The 15,443-nt window shown below is 35.3% G+C and overlaps 1 protein-coding gene across 1 annotated transcript in view; it reads right to left on the minus strand.

Annotated features, from left to right (window-relative positions):
* The window catches only part of DYNC2H1 (dynein cytoplasmic 2 heavy chain 1), a 505,271-nt gene that overhangs the window by 50,442 nt on the left and 439,386 nt on the right, over positions 1–15,443 (minus strand). Inside the window, exons 86-87 of the mRNA XM_007946035.1 lie at positions 6,995–7,104; positions 5,866–5,947 (exon numbers count right to left, since the gene is read on the minus strand). Of these exons, the coding sequence (XP_007944226.1) occupies positions 5,866–5,947; positions 6,995–7,104 (192 nt within the window). The remainder of the gene's footprint in view (positions 1–5,865; positions 5,948–6,994; positions 7,105–15,443) is intronic.

The raw sequence follows: 15,443 nt of genomic DNA on the forward strand, positions 1-15,443 counted from the left end.
CCTACTTCCGTAGTGATACTGCCTCGGAAACCCAAGGAGGGGTCGCTATGAGTCGGGGCCGACTCGATGGCACATAACAACAACAACAACAGTGCCTAAGGCACTTGACTGCTAACCAGAAGGCTGGCGGTTCGAACCCACCAGCCACTCTTCGGAAGGAAGGTTGGGCAATCCTACTTCTGTAGTGATACTGCCTCGGAAACCCAAGGAGGGGTCACTGTGAGTTGGGGTCGACTAGATGGCACATAACAACAACAACAACGTATATAGGAAAGAGCCCTTGTGGTACAGTGATTAAGAACTTGACTGCTAACCAAAAGGTTGGTGGTTACAACCGAAGAGTTGCTCGACAGGTGAATCATGTGGTGATAGCTCCCATAAAGAATACAGCCTTCGAAACTCTATGAAGCAGTTCAACTCTGCCCTATAGAGTCACTCTGAATCAGAACTGATTTGATGGCAATGGGCTTGGTTTTGCTTATAAGTATAGAATATATGCTGGACTTTGTTTAAGAAAAAGGAAAGTAAAATATCTCATTAAATTATTGATTTTTTATGTTAAAACAAGATGTGGTATACATTTTGTTGTTGTTGTTATGTGCCGTCGAGTCGTATACATTAGGTTAAATAAAATAAATTATTAAAATTAATTTCCTCTGCTTCTTTAATCTTTTAAACATGCTTATTAGAAAATATAAAATTATATATGTGGCATTATGTAGGTTGAGGAAAGGAAGGCATGCTAGGGAAAGTTATATTCCAAACAGAAATGAGAGTAGGTTTCTATAAGTTTTGGAGAGTGGGGAAAGGACCAGGAGAGTTGAGGGAGTTGAGTATGTAATCCCAGTACTTTGATTTTTTCCATACAGAATCAAATAAAGTAAAAAAGGTAGACGAAAGACTTCTAAAGTAGGAAATTGGAGTCAGTTCTAAGCCTTTTATTATATTTGAAGGACATCAGAAGATAGTATTAAATTGGGAAAGTTATTAAACAGTTAGTCAACAAAGAATTAAAAATTCTTTAAACTGGTGGAAACATATTAAGACATTCAAACCTATTATTATTATAAAGATATCAGAAAGATTTAAAACCTAGTTGCTGCAGTTTCATCAATTCTTAAGAAAAATCACTTTTTTATTAATTTTCTATCATATTACTTTACATACTAAATAATTTTAGAGATCTACATTTACAGAAAATTATATTACCAAGAGCTTTTTTTATATAGTTCACCTGTTCTTAAAAACAATCTATACTTCATAATAATGGTTCAAAAAATAACCCTTCCTTTGGTTTCTGAGGCAGTATCACTATGGAAGTAGATTGCCCAACCTTCTTTCCAAGGAGTCGCTGGTGAGTTTGAACCGCCAGCCTCCTCCTTAGCAGTCAAATGCTTTAGGCACTACACCACCAGAGCTCCTATAATAATAGTTATATAATATATTAACATTTAGTGTTCAGTTTTAAAAATGAAAGCTGTCAGAAACATATGACTTAATCTGAATAATTATTAGGTAAGGATGTGTTCGTGGCTAATAACCCCCAGTTCTAGATGTGTACATCCTCCTCGTGTACTTCAAATATTTAAATTTCTAACTTTTTCACTCTTTTATTTTCTGTTATATAAGCTCTATGAAGAAGGGAAATGAAGTATGAATATTATGATAACCATTTGATCTATGAATAGACCTTCCACCTGGCATGAGGCAAGTCAGCCGGCAAGCATATGTAGCTATCTAAAACACCAAGTCCCAATGGAGCAGCAGCTTTCAGGGACTTAATGAATCTGTCCTAAGGGGTCTTAATGAGTTGGCAATGAATTGACAGCAATGGGTTTGGGCTTTTAATGAATTTTGCATTATCAACATGCCCTTTAATGCATTTAATGAGTGGGTTTGCCCAGCTGGAAGATCGTTTTGCTTTTTGTGTGTGGCAAGGAGCTTTGGTGACATAGTGGTTAAAGCACTCAGCTGCAAACAAAATGTCAACATTCAAACCCACTGGGCCCTCTGCAGGTGAAATATGAGTCAGTCTGCTTCCTAAAAGATTAATATCCTTGGAAACCTATAAGGAAGTTCTACTTTGTCCTAAATGGTCACTATGAGTTAGAATCAACCCAATGGCAGTAGATTTGGTTTCTGTGTGTGGCAGCATCAGAACTAGAGAGTTGGGGTGTTGGGAGTTCCCTAGATTTGCCAGAGCAATCCTCTCACAGCCTTGAGGAAGGCCTAACATGTAAGCTGAACAGGAACTTGATTTATGTATGTTTCCAGTACCAAGTTTTAAAACTGCTGTTTAACAAATAATAAATCAATAATGGTAGTGAGGAAATTTTAAAAGGTCACGTTCAGGATCTGAAAATCAATATATATACAAGTTCTCTTAAGTCTACAGGGTTTAAGATATTGATTTGTTTTGGTAACTACTTCTTTCTTGAACATTTTATGGTTTAATTCAATTGAGGGTGGAAGACATTGAAAAAATACTAATTAAATTCTATAGTGACAGTAAATTTCATGTATAATTTAAATCTAAAGTTGTATTGAAACATTCTCATTTGTTGAAAAAAATATACATGATTAAAGTAATCTACAGTGATTATTTAGGAGCTCTGGTAGAGTAGCACCTAAGGCACTTGACTGCTAACCAGAAGGTTGGTGGTACAAACCCACCAACCACTCCTTAGAAGGAAGACTAGGAAATCTACCTCCATAAAGACACTGCCTCAAAACCCAAGGAGGAGTCGCTATGAGTTGGAACTGACTCAACAGCAGTGAGTTTTGTAGAGATTATTTAACCTAATGATTTGGCCAAGTATGAACAGTAAGAGGCTTCCAAACCCCTTTTTACCCAATAAATATATCTGGAGACTATGCAAATAAAAAAGTTAGAAAATGTGTTTTTATAACTCACATGAATGGACCAAAAAGAGAAAAAAATAATCTGTTGAACTACCTTAACTCCCATGTACAGGGATGGATTTTTTATTTAAAGCTGTATGAAATTTATTTATATCCTTATGTATTTCCTAGTGAATATTCTAATTTTAACAATAAAATATCCTTTTGTGAATCTGAATGAAAAATAAAAAATTATGCTTCACTAGATATAAATACAGAATTTTATATTAAAATATATTTCTATTTAAGAAATAAATATTGCCTAAATAAAATCCAATCCAAATTGAGATGACAGAAATAAGAAAAACCTTATGCATACAGGATTTTAGAGATCCTCATAAGAGTGTCTAGGTAGATATTATCAAAATCCTTCCATAAATGAGATAGCAAAGGCTCAGGTTGCTCTATTAATTGTCATTTTTTTTTTTTTTTTAATGGAGAACAAAGATTAAAATTTTGTTTTACTAACTCTCAGGCTCTTTTCCCCATTTATATATACCACACATAAGCTTGGGATTTTCTGACTTTGGATAACTTTATTCCCATTTTATAAGCACAGGGGAATATAAAGGCACCTTGACAGAGAATAAAAAACACTTCTCTAGATTTTTATGGCACAGTGCCTAAGGCATGTGATTGCTAACCAGAAGGTGGCAATTCCAACCCACCAGCTGCTCCTCAGAAGGAAGATTGGGCAATCTACTTCCGTAGAGATACTGTCTCAGAAGCCCAAGGAGGGGTCGCTATGAGTCAGAAATGACCAGATGGCAGTGAGTTTGGTTTTTGGTTTATATCTAGTGGTGTAGTGGGTAAGAAGTTTGCATGCTAACCAGAAGGTCAGTTCAAACCCACCAGCTGCCCTGTGGGAAGATGATAAAGCAATCTACTTCCATAAACATTTACAGCTTTGGAAATCCAGTGGGGGGTCTCTATGAGTCAAAAATAACTCAATGGCAGTGGGTTGGGTTTGGTTATATCTGACTAAAAGGAGCTCTGGTGGCATTGTCCTAAAGGCATTAGGCTGCTAATCAAAAGGTCACAGGTTCAAATCTACTAGCTGCTCTGCGAGAGAAAGACAAGGCAGCCTGATTCCATAAAGATTTATAACTTGGTAACCCTATGGAGGTTGCTATGAGTCGGAATCGACTGAAAGGCAGTGGGTTTGTTTTCTGGTTTTGGATATCTGACTAATGACAATATATACTATGTATGTAGTTCACAGCTGCCAGAGACCACACAACCATGGTACCTGGATTATACATGTTGTTTCCTCTCTCCATATTCTGACAACTGGGCCCATGTGTTAAGAGACTAAGATTAAAATAGAATGTAAAGGGATGAAATAGAACATTTCTGTTTCCTTTAATTCAAGTGAGAATTTTGTAGTAAGCTATCTACAGGGCCAAAAGAGAAAGATCTAGCTCAATACTAACAATAAAATTTTTGCAACACAACATTATAATTGACTCTAAGAACACCAACTACAGTGTTCTCTGTTTGCAGGCCCTCAATTCAACAATTCAACAAGGGCTTATTTAGGGCTTCTTTTGTACTAGGTATTGCTTCAGGCATTTGAGACACCACAAAAGTTGAGAAAAAAAAATCATTGATCTCATAGGAATTAAACTGCAGTGGAGCAAAACAGACAATAAACAACAAGCATAATAAACAAATTGTATAGTATGTCAGAAGGTAGTAATACAAAAATAAATAATACATAAATAAAACTTTGTTGAGCTAGGAACTAGAACTACATAAATGGAAATTTTAGAAAGCAGGCTGCCTATGGTTAACCAAACTAAAGAACTGTAGTGTTATATTTAATTGATCAAAAAATTGAACTACATATAACACAGTAAAACCAAACCAAACCCGCTGCTGTCAAGTTGATTCCAACTCATAGTGATCCCCAATGAGTTTCCAAGGCAGTAAATCTTTACGGAAGTAGACTGTTCGTCTCACTTCGCAGAGTGACTGGTGGGTTTGAACCACTAACCTTCAGGTTAGCAGTTAGATGCCTTAGGCAATGTGCTACCAGAGCTCCTAGATACTGTTGTTGTTATGTGCCCTCGAGTCAGGCTTGACTCATAATGACCCCTCCTTGGGTTTCCAAGGTGGTATCGCTAAGAAATAGATGGCCCAATCTTCCTTCTGAGGAGTGACTAGGGATCTGAAAAGGGTAAGACAAAGCCTTTGTCCTCTATGACATTACAGACCAATATGGATATATAGAGATAATCATAATATAACATGCAAAGTGTTTTATTAGCAGTGACAAAATGTCAAAGGAACAATTCTGTTTGGGGATGGAAAAAAGGAATGTTAGGGGAAAGGGGTTACTGATAATGGAAAAAAGTTGAAGTTACTGTGGGAATATTTCTATGACAGGTTTTTAATCAGTTTTGTTAAGAAAGTGTGAATGGTTATTATTATAATAAAAGTAATGGATTTTAACAGGAAAGCTAACTAGGAAAATCTAGATTACAAAAGAAATAGATCAATCATAGATCATTCGAGTTTTTTTTTAATAGTTAACCAATCTAATCTCAAATTATAAATTTCCTGAGGAAAAGATTTAGTGTAATTTTTTCTTTATTTTTTATATACTTCATTTTATATAGAGTTCATTGTGTACTAAATATTTATTGCATTGTATATTCAAACAGGTAACCTAAAAGAATTTCAAAGTTGGTATCATTTTTACCAAAAGTTAATTTTTTAAATATGCTGTATTTGTAGAATTCTTATTTTTGCATCAGAAGATTTTACATTTTATATTATAAAGCATTTCATGCTAAATATTAACTTGTTTTGCTTTTTTACATAGATAATACAATTTATCTTGGCAGTTCTTACACTACAAAGATAGCTGACACTGAGACCCAAGTTTGAGAATCTCTTGATCACAGTTAGTGGTAATTCCTTTTTTTAGACTCAGATAAACATCTCAAAATAGTCTACTACCTTAATTTGCAGCTTGGCTTCTTGCAGTCGACCTTTCCATGATGCGACAAACTTAAGACTATCCACAGAACAGCCCATTATCCTATAAAAATAAAATATCAAATGTCAGAGAGAAATGATCCTTAGGAATTAAAATATGAAGAGTTGTTAAAGACAGATATAACCCCATTTATTTAAAATTTAGGAGGGGTCACTCTGAGTTGGATCCGACTGGACAGCAGTGAGGTTTTTTTTTTGTATATTTAGAATGTACAAATAATTAGCTATTAAACTGTGTACAATATGTTAGACTTGACTTCAAGCTTTTAAAGTTAAATGTTTGTATGTCAATCTCCTCTTCAAGGTTGTAAGTCCCTTGAGGGTAAGGCCTTTTGTTTTCATTTTTACATCCTCCATTTTGATTACTGTACTAAATTGCAGGCACATAGTAACAGGTAACCAGTTGTTGTTGAACTGACTCCGGCACACGTGAACCCGTGTGTGTCAGAGTAGAACTGTGCTCCACAGTGTTTGCAGTGGCTCATTTTCCTGAAGCAGATCACCAGGCCTTTTACCTAAGATGTCTCTAGGTAGACTCAAACTTCCAACCTTTCAGTAAGCCAAGCATATTAACCCAGGGACTCCAGGGACTCGGTAAGTACCCTGTAAATGCCTATCAGCTGAACCACTATTGATATGTATTGTGTGATCCTGAGGCAGTGCAACTAGAAAGCCCCCTGAGTCACCAAAAAATGACCAAAATTTGTTCAATATATTTTTGGTAGTGTCTCTTTTATGACAAGGTAATGTGTTTAAAAATTATAGTCTATATATGTTATGATAGTCTGAGTGTGCTATGAAAAAGTTTGATCTTAAATAACCATCAAGCCCTGTTCTCCACCAAGATGTCTAATCAGTGTTGTCCAACGGAACATTCTGCAAAAATAAAAAGTTTTCATGCAATTCAAATGTCAGTACTCCTCTCGTGTTGCTACTGAGAATATCATATGTGGCTAGTGTGATAAACTGAATTTCTAGTCTTATATAATTTTAATTGATTTAAATAGCTACATATGACCAGTGGGTTAGGTTTGGGTTGGTTCTATAATTACCATCAGGAAAAATAAGTCAAGTATTTCATTTTTATTACCTTGCAGTTTCCTGGCGAAGAGCATTGAGAAATGTGTCTGGGTGAAAGAGTTCTGATAGGTCAAGTGTTTCAGAGAGAAGGGCCTGTTTTTCAGCCTTATCTACCCAGTTCTACAGGAAAAAAAATAATACACACATACACACACATTTTTAAATTTTGTAAATTTGAAAGATAGAGAAATTAAATTATTACACATATAATAATACATATAATATTATTTTCAATGAGAAAGTTATATAGTTTCCAAATGTTTTGAAATGGTGTCTACAAAAAAAATTCCACTTCATATTGTAAAGTCTGTCAGTTACCTGGCATAATATTCATCCATCGAAATAACCATTTTTGGACAAGCTTTTGTTAATGAAATCTACTCAAAAAGCCTAAAATGTGAGAATTAATCTAGTGTATAACTTTTAAGTTGTGAGCTGGCACTTGTCCCAGTGATGCCCTACCCTCTTAAAGTGTGACCAGGAGACAGGGGACATCTGGGTCTAATGTGAGAGTCCTTAAGGTCTCAGTCATGGCACTGCAAACTGAACAAGAGCTCCTGGTCTAGATTTGACTGGGATTTGCCACCTTGATGAATGAAATATTGTGCTGTAGGGTAATATCCAAGAAAAAAAAAATTATTATTTTTTGTTAAAAGGCATGTACAAATTATTTTCTACTTACTTGTCATTTTATAAATCAATCTATATAGTCCATCTGGAGGAATATATATCAACATAAAGCATGTGTGGTGAGTATTACAAAAAAATTGCCATTTAGAACAAATAACAAAACCAATATAAAGTCTTGTGCAACACTTACTAGATGTCAGGCACTGTTCTAAACATCTTCCATGTGTTAATCAACTTTATGCTTACCAGAAACCTGCAAATTAGTTATTGATATCCCCATTTTACAAATGATAAAATGGAGGCACAGTGCTTAAGGGACCTGCTCAGAAGTCACACATTAAGTACTAGAATAAGGAAATGAACTCTGGCAATTTTAAGTGATTTGTTTCTCTATGATAATTTCCTGTAGGTGCTATTGAGCCTTGAGAAATAGCTTACCGATGATTTCTGAACCAGCCTTTTGTTTTAGCTGGTCACATACCACAGAGATGGTCCCACAGTAATGTCAGCCATTGAAAACTTAAAGAATTCTCACTTATTCAGTTATTCATTTTGCATGAATTATAAACAATGTAGGGAAAAATATGTTTATTTATTACTGTGTAAAAAGGATGTGTTTCATGTACTACAACACTCTATATCTACCCAAGTATTTACATTGTCAGCCACATTTAGAATGGAAGAAATTAAAATCTCCAAAACTACTGCATGTGCACTAATTTTTTAATGTATTTGGCTAGTACTCATATCCTACAGCAAAAATGCTCCTGTATCTTTCCTACCAATGGATAATGTGCTGATTTCATAAGGAGAAAAGATTTTTAAGAGAGATCTCCTTTACAAAATACAATGATTTCTTCTTGGATGTTATCCTTTACAATAATAATAATAATATCAGTTAAATAATTTTAAGTATAACACATTTTGTTTACTCCTTCTCATCTTATTTTTATTAAATTATCTGCATTCTATTTTCGTTAGCTAAACACAGTCAATAAATTGTGTTTTCAGGACACATTTTATTATATATAGTTATTCCTATTGAAGAAGTTCTGGTGGTGTAGTGGTTAAAGCACTATGCTGCTAAACAAAAGGTCAGCAGTTTGAACCCACCAGCCATTCCACAGGAGAAAGATGAGGCAGTCTGCTTCTGTAACAATTTACAGTCTTGGGAACCCTATGGGGCACTCTGTTCTGTAGGGTTGCTATGAGTCAGAATTGACTTGATGGCAGTGTTTTTTTATTGCTATTATTTTACAATAGCTATTGCCAACCTTTTGGTTGGTAGTTGAGCACTGAACTGTTTGCACTACCCAGGAATCCTTTAAATAAGTATTTAATACATAAATATTTAAAAATATAAAATTATTTCATTAATGCCTTAAAATTAACTTTGAAGTCAAATAATTCCAAAATAGTTTTATAAGGAATAGATGTGCATATGTTCAAACTAATGAAAAAATTAGTGTAGCTGATAACCAGATTTTCTTTTCATTAAGTTTGAATTAATATAATTAGACATAGAAGAAAAACTTCTCAAGTAAAACTGTTCATAGGAAAAAAAAAAACACAACTTGTTAGTTTATTAAGCTTACAAGCAGACCAATACAAAATATTATTTGATACGATAAAATAAATAACAAAGATTCTCTTAATGTGTACAATATTTTTGAACAGCAAACTGCACAGTGAAGAACCAAGTACATTTTATTATTTTAAAAACTACATTTATATTCTTTATAAATGTGAAAGTAAAAGATTTAAGTAGCCTAATCTTAAATAAGCAGAATTATGTATCTACCAACTGAGCTTATACAAAGCTGTAGGCATAATAGCTAGCAAACATTTCTCAGTAAATATTTCTTCTTTACTCCTCTCTTGGTCATAAGCAAGATCCCTTTTAAAATTAGATCTAAAATTAAAATAATACCTTTAGTTTGTCCTATGATTATGAGACTCCAAAACGCACTGCCGTCAATTCTACTCTAACTCATAGTGACCCTACAAAACTGAGTAGAACTGCCCATAGTGTGTAATCTTTACAGAAGCAGACTACCACATGTTTCTCATGTTCAGTGGCTGTTGAGTTTGAACTGCTAACCTTTTGGTTAGCAGCCCAGCTGCTCTAACCACTACCCACCAGGGATTGTTGACTATGAGACTATATACCTATAATTCTTCAAATTACGATAATAAGTATGATTACGTATAAACAAATGAATAGCTAATAGAACTGAACAACTTAATGGGTTGGATGCTCTAATTGAGTAAGTATTATTTATAATCATTCCTCTATTTACAGATTTTGTATTTGCAAATTCACCAAACTGCTAAAATTTATGCGTAACTCCTTATTATGAGTAATGCCTTAGGGGTCATTCTCAGACACGTGCAGAGTAGGGAAAATTTTTAGTTGCTTCATGTGCACATATCCATGGTCACCAAGATGATGCTCTGTCCTTTTTTGGTTCCATTTAGTGCCACATTTTGTTCTTTTTGTTGGTGATTTTGCTGTTTAATATGGCTCTAAGCATCGTGCTGAAGTTCTGTCAAATGTACAAGCGGGCTATGATGTGCCTTACAGAGAAAATATTTTTGTTAGATAAACTTCATTCAGGCATTACCAACAGTGTTGTTGGCTGTAATATCAGTGGTTAATAAACTGACAATATATATTAAATAAGGTAGTTTTAAGCAGAAACACACATGAAACAGGTTACATACTGATCTGTCGAAGAAAATGTTGTGATTAGGAGTTTGCAGAAAGCTAACCTTATACTTCTCCTAGATCAGTAGTTCACTATTCATAGTAACTGTATAGAACATAAGTACCATGATAAGGAGAACTGACTGTATACCTATATGTGTATATAGGTATATATACACTTAGAATCCTAAGCAGTAAACTTCTAAACTGGAATAAATAAATAAATAAATAAACGAATCCTAAGAAGTAAAACTTCTAAACTGGAACAAATCATAGATATCAATAAGTAAAGTCCCTCATCATAAGCAAATTTATTTTTTTCCAGTTCATATGGCACTATTCAGAGCTCTGGTGGTGTACTGCCTAAGGCATTTGACTGCTAACTAGAAGGCTGATGGTTCAAACCCCCCAGCCACTCTGTGGAAGGAAGACTGGGCAATCTACTTCCACAAAGATTTACTGCCTTGGAAACCAAAGGGGGTCACTATGAGTCAGAATCAACTTAATGGCAGTGAGTTTGTTTTTTTATGGCACTATTTAAAAATAATGTAGTATTTTATAAAAAAATACTGATGAAGTAGAACCAATGATTTAAGATGACATTCATTCACTTACTCAGAGACTTTTCTGAATGCAAACAGTTAGAGGAATGAGCCACACACTAATAAAAGACAAGAGTAGGAATTTGAAAACTACGTAGTAAAATGAGAAAAAGCCAGTGGGAAATCTGTCAGAGAAGGAAAACTCATATATTTTCCACTTTATTTTATTGACAGAAAAGTGGTAAGACTGCATACCATCAAAAGCAGAAAACTTGTGAGACCCAGAAAAACAAGGCAGTCCTGTTGAGTTTCATAATTCACAGGTTTTCCTGTGTAAGAAATGAGTAACAGTATTTCATCAGAGTTCCACTCCTTGTAGGCAATGGGTACTAGAAATATTCCATAAGAGGCTGGTGACTAGAGTGAGGTTCACTGCCTGAAAGCCAGTATTGGGGTGGGGTTATCCGTTTATGAACAACACCTGAAAGCAAAATGTTGCCCATTTTTTCTTGGGCAATAGTCTAGGAAGTTGTATGCCTAGGATGGCAGAAGGTCACAGGCACAGCTTTGTATCTATAAACTAAACCTCTACTTGATAAATGACCAAAGCACAACTAAAAATCCATAGGGAATGTACAGACTATTCAATATATGATGCTATACAATCGATTATCCTCATGTGTAAAATGTGTATATAACATTAAGTTTAGATAACTATTTTATAACACAGACCAAACAAGAAAAAAATACTACTTGGATAAAGGATCTAAATGACAAAAGCAAAAACTAATCATTTTTAAATAAAATATAATAGTAAAAACATTTTTACTCAAGGTAAAAAAAAAAAAAGGTTTCAAAGCATAAGCCATGAAGCAACAAAAGAATATAATCGTGAAAGTGGTCATAAAATTTAGAAAATGTTAAAAATATTTGGTCCTCACACTAGAAAGATAAGATATACCAGCCTCTAAGGATACAGACAAACATCTTTGAAGAAAGAAAAGACTAATGAAAGTATAATATAATGTTGTTGTTGTTGTTATGTGCCATCGAGTCGGCCCCGACTCATAGCGACCCCTCCTTGGGTTTCCGAGGCAGTATCACTACGGAAGTAGGATTGCCCAACCTTCCTTCCGAGGAGTGGCTGGTGGGTTTGAACCGCCAGCCCTCTGGTTAGCAGTCAAGTGCTTTAGCCACTAATGAGTTAAAAAAAAAATAAAGAAGGAATTGCAAAGACATAGAAATTAAAATTAAAATTGATATTTGAAATAAAGAAAATATTGGCACTGTGGAAACTCAAACCAGTAAAATAAAACTGAACCATAAGAAACTCCCAAAGGCAGAAGAAAAATAAAAATGAAGATGGCAGATATGGTAAAGAAAAAGTACTCAAATAAAAATACAAGAAATAAAGACAGGGTTAAATGATTCTTCTTGAAAATGGGAGTTACAGAAGGGAAATGATCCAGCCTTTATAGATTCTTAAAAGAGCTCACCATCTTTTTGGTCAAATTAATCATATGTTCTCTTTAAACATATTTTGAAACCAAATTTTCAAACCGTAACTACAAATGGAAAACATCCTAGGATTGCCAAGAAAGGAAATTAAGCTAGCCATAAAGATCAAAAATCTTTCTGATGTCATGCTTCTCTGTAAATTTAATGTCAGAATATGATGGGTACAATTTTTAAGAAAAAAGTCTTTTCCATCAAGAATTTTATATCTAATAAAACAAAAGAACCACATGATCATCAATCAATGCAGAAAAGGTATTTGATAAATCCAACCACTTTCCTTGATGAAAACTCTCAGGAAAATAGGAATAGAAGGGATATTCTGCAACCTAATTGAGGGAATATACATAAAATCAATAGCCAACATTATTTTCAATGGAGAGAGACAGAGGCTTTCTTCTTGAGAAAGGGAACCAGACAAAGGTACTCTTTATCACCACTCTTACTGTTGTTGTTAGGTGCTGTCGAGTTGTCTCTGACTCATAGAGACCCTATTCACAGCAGAACAAAACACCACCCAGTCTTGCACCAGCTCCATGATCATAGCTATACTTGAGCCCACTGCCACTGCCACCGTGACAGTCCATTTCTTTCAGGGCCTTCCCCTCTTTCGTCTACCCTCAACCTTACCAAGCATGACATCCTTCTCCAGTGAATGGTCCCTTCTGACAACATGACCAAAGTATGTCAGACGAAGTCTGGCCATTCTTGCTTCCAAGAAGCATTCCCGCTGCACTTCCTCCGGGACAGATTTGTTAGTTCTCTTAGTATTTTTTGCCAACACCATGACTTAAAAGCATTGACTCATCTTCAGTCTTCCTTATTCATTGTCCAGCTATCACATTCATATGAGGGGACTGAAAATACCATAGCTTATGTCAAGTGCACCTTAGTCCTCAAGGAGACATCTTTGCTCAGCAGCACTTGCAAGAGGTCCTTTGCAGTCAATTTGTCCAGTGCTGTACGTCATCTGATGTCCTGACTGCTGCTTCTACTGGCATCGATTGTAGAATCAAGCAATGTGAAGTCTTTGACAATGTCAATCTTTTCTCCATTTATCGTGATGGTGCTTATTGGTCCACTTGTGAGGATTTTTGTTTTCTTTATATATAGATGTAATCCATACTGCAGACTGTATTCTTTGATCTTCATCACTAAGTGCTTCAAGTCATCCTCACTTTCAGCAAGCAAAGTTGGGTCATCAGCATATTACAGGTTGTTAATGATCCTTCTTCCAATCTTGATGCCAGGATTGGAAGAACTACATGTTCTTCTTCATATAGTCCAGGTTCTCAGATTATCTGCTCAGCATACAGATTGAATAAGTGTGGTGAAAGGATACAACCCTGACACACTCCCTTCTTGATTTTAAACCATGCAGTGTCCCCTTATTCTGTTCAAATGACAGCTTCCTGGTCTATGTACAGGTTCTTCATGAGTACAATTAAGTGTTATGGAATTCCCATTCTTCTCAATGTTATCCACAATTCGTTATGATTCACACAATCAAATGCTTTTGCATAGTCGATAAAACACAAGTAAACATCTTTCTGATATTTTTTGCTTTGAGCCAAGATCCATCTGACATCAGCAATGATATCCCTCATTCCATGTCCTCTTCTGAATCCATCTTGCATTTCTGGAAGTTCTCTGTTAATATATTGCTACAACAGTTTTTGAATTATCTTCACTAAGATTTTATTTGCATGCGATAGTAATAATATTGTTCGATAATTTCCACATTCTGTGGTATTATCTTTCTTTGGAATGGGTATAAATATGGATCTCTCCCAGTCAGTTGGCCAAGGAGCTGTCTTCCAAATCTCTTGGCATAACTGAGTGAGTGCCTCCAGTGGGGCAACCATTTGTTGAAACATCTCAATGGGTATTTTGTCAATTCCTGAAGCCTTGTCCTTCTTCAATTCCTTCAGTGCAGCTTTGATTTCTTCCTTCAATACCATTGGTTCTTGAACATATGCCACCTCATGAAATGGATGAAGATTGAGCAGTTCTTTTTGGTACAGTGACTCTGTATTCATTCCTTCCATCTTCATTTCATGCTTTCTGCAACATTCAATATTTTGCCCATAGAATTTTTCAATATTGCAACTTGAGGCTTAAATTTTTTCCTCAGTTTTTTCAGCTTGAGAAATGCTGAGCATGTTCTTCCCTTTTGGTTTTCTAACTCCAGGTCTTTGCATATTTCATTATAGTAATTGGTTTTGTCTGCTCGAGCTGCTCTTTGAAATCTTCTGTTCAGCTCTTTGATCTTGTCATTTCTTCTATTTGCTTTAGCTACTCTTTGCTCAAGGGCAAGTTTCAGAGTCTTTTCTGACATCCATTTTGGTCTTTTCTTTCTTTCTCATATTTTTAACGATCTCTTGCTCTCTTCATGGATAATGTTCTTGATGTCACCCCACAGTTCTTCTGGTTTTCAGTCACTGGTGTTTAATGTATCAAATCTATTCTTTAGATGGTCTCTAAATTCAGGAGGGATATATTACAGGCCATATTTTGGCTCTCATAGACTTGTTTTACTTGTCTTCAACTTCAAGTTGAACTTGCATATGAGCAGTTGATGGTCTATTCCACAATCAGCTCCTGACCTTGTTTTGGCTGAAGATATTGAGCTTGTGCATTGCCTCTTGCCACAGATGTAGTCAATCTGATTCTTGTGCACTCCATCTGGTGAAGTCCATGTGTATAGCTGCCGTTTATGTTGTTGAAAAAAGATATCTGCAATGACTAAGTTGTTGGTCTTGCAGAATTCTATCGTGATATCTCCTGTGTTAGCACTATCACCAAGGCCGAATTTTGCAACTATCAGTGATTCTTCTTTGTTTCCAACTTCTATATTCCAGTCACCAGGGATAAACATATCTTGATTTCATGTTCAGTCAATTTCAGACTGTAGAGTTGATGAAAATCTTTAATTTCTTCATCTTTGGCTGTGGTAGTTACGTTTTTGTGTCAACTTGGTTGAGCCTGGTTGAGTGGCTGGGCAGCTGGATGTAGTATTCCCCATGATGAGACTGGTAATCAACTCCATGGTGGAATCGACTGTG

This window comes from Orycteropus afer, unplaced genomic scaffold, assembly GCF_000298275.1.
Source record: "Orycteropus afer afer isolate SDZICR_OR568_19922 unplaced genomic scaffold, OryAfe1.0 scaffold00147, whole genome shotgun sequence".
NCBI classification, from domain to species: domain Eukaryota; kingdom Metazoa; phylum Chordata; class Mammalia; order Tubulidentata; family Orycteropodidae; genus Orycteropus; species Orycteropus afer.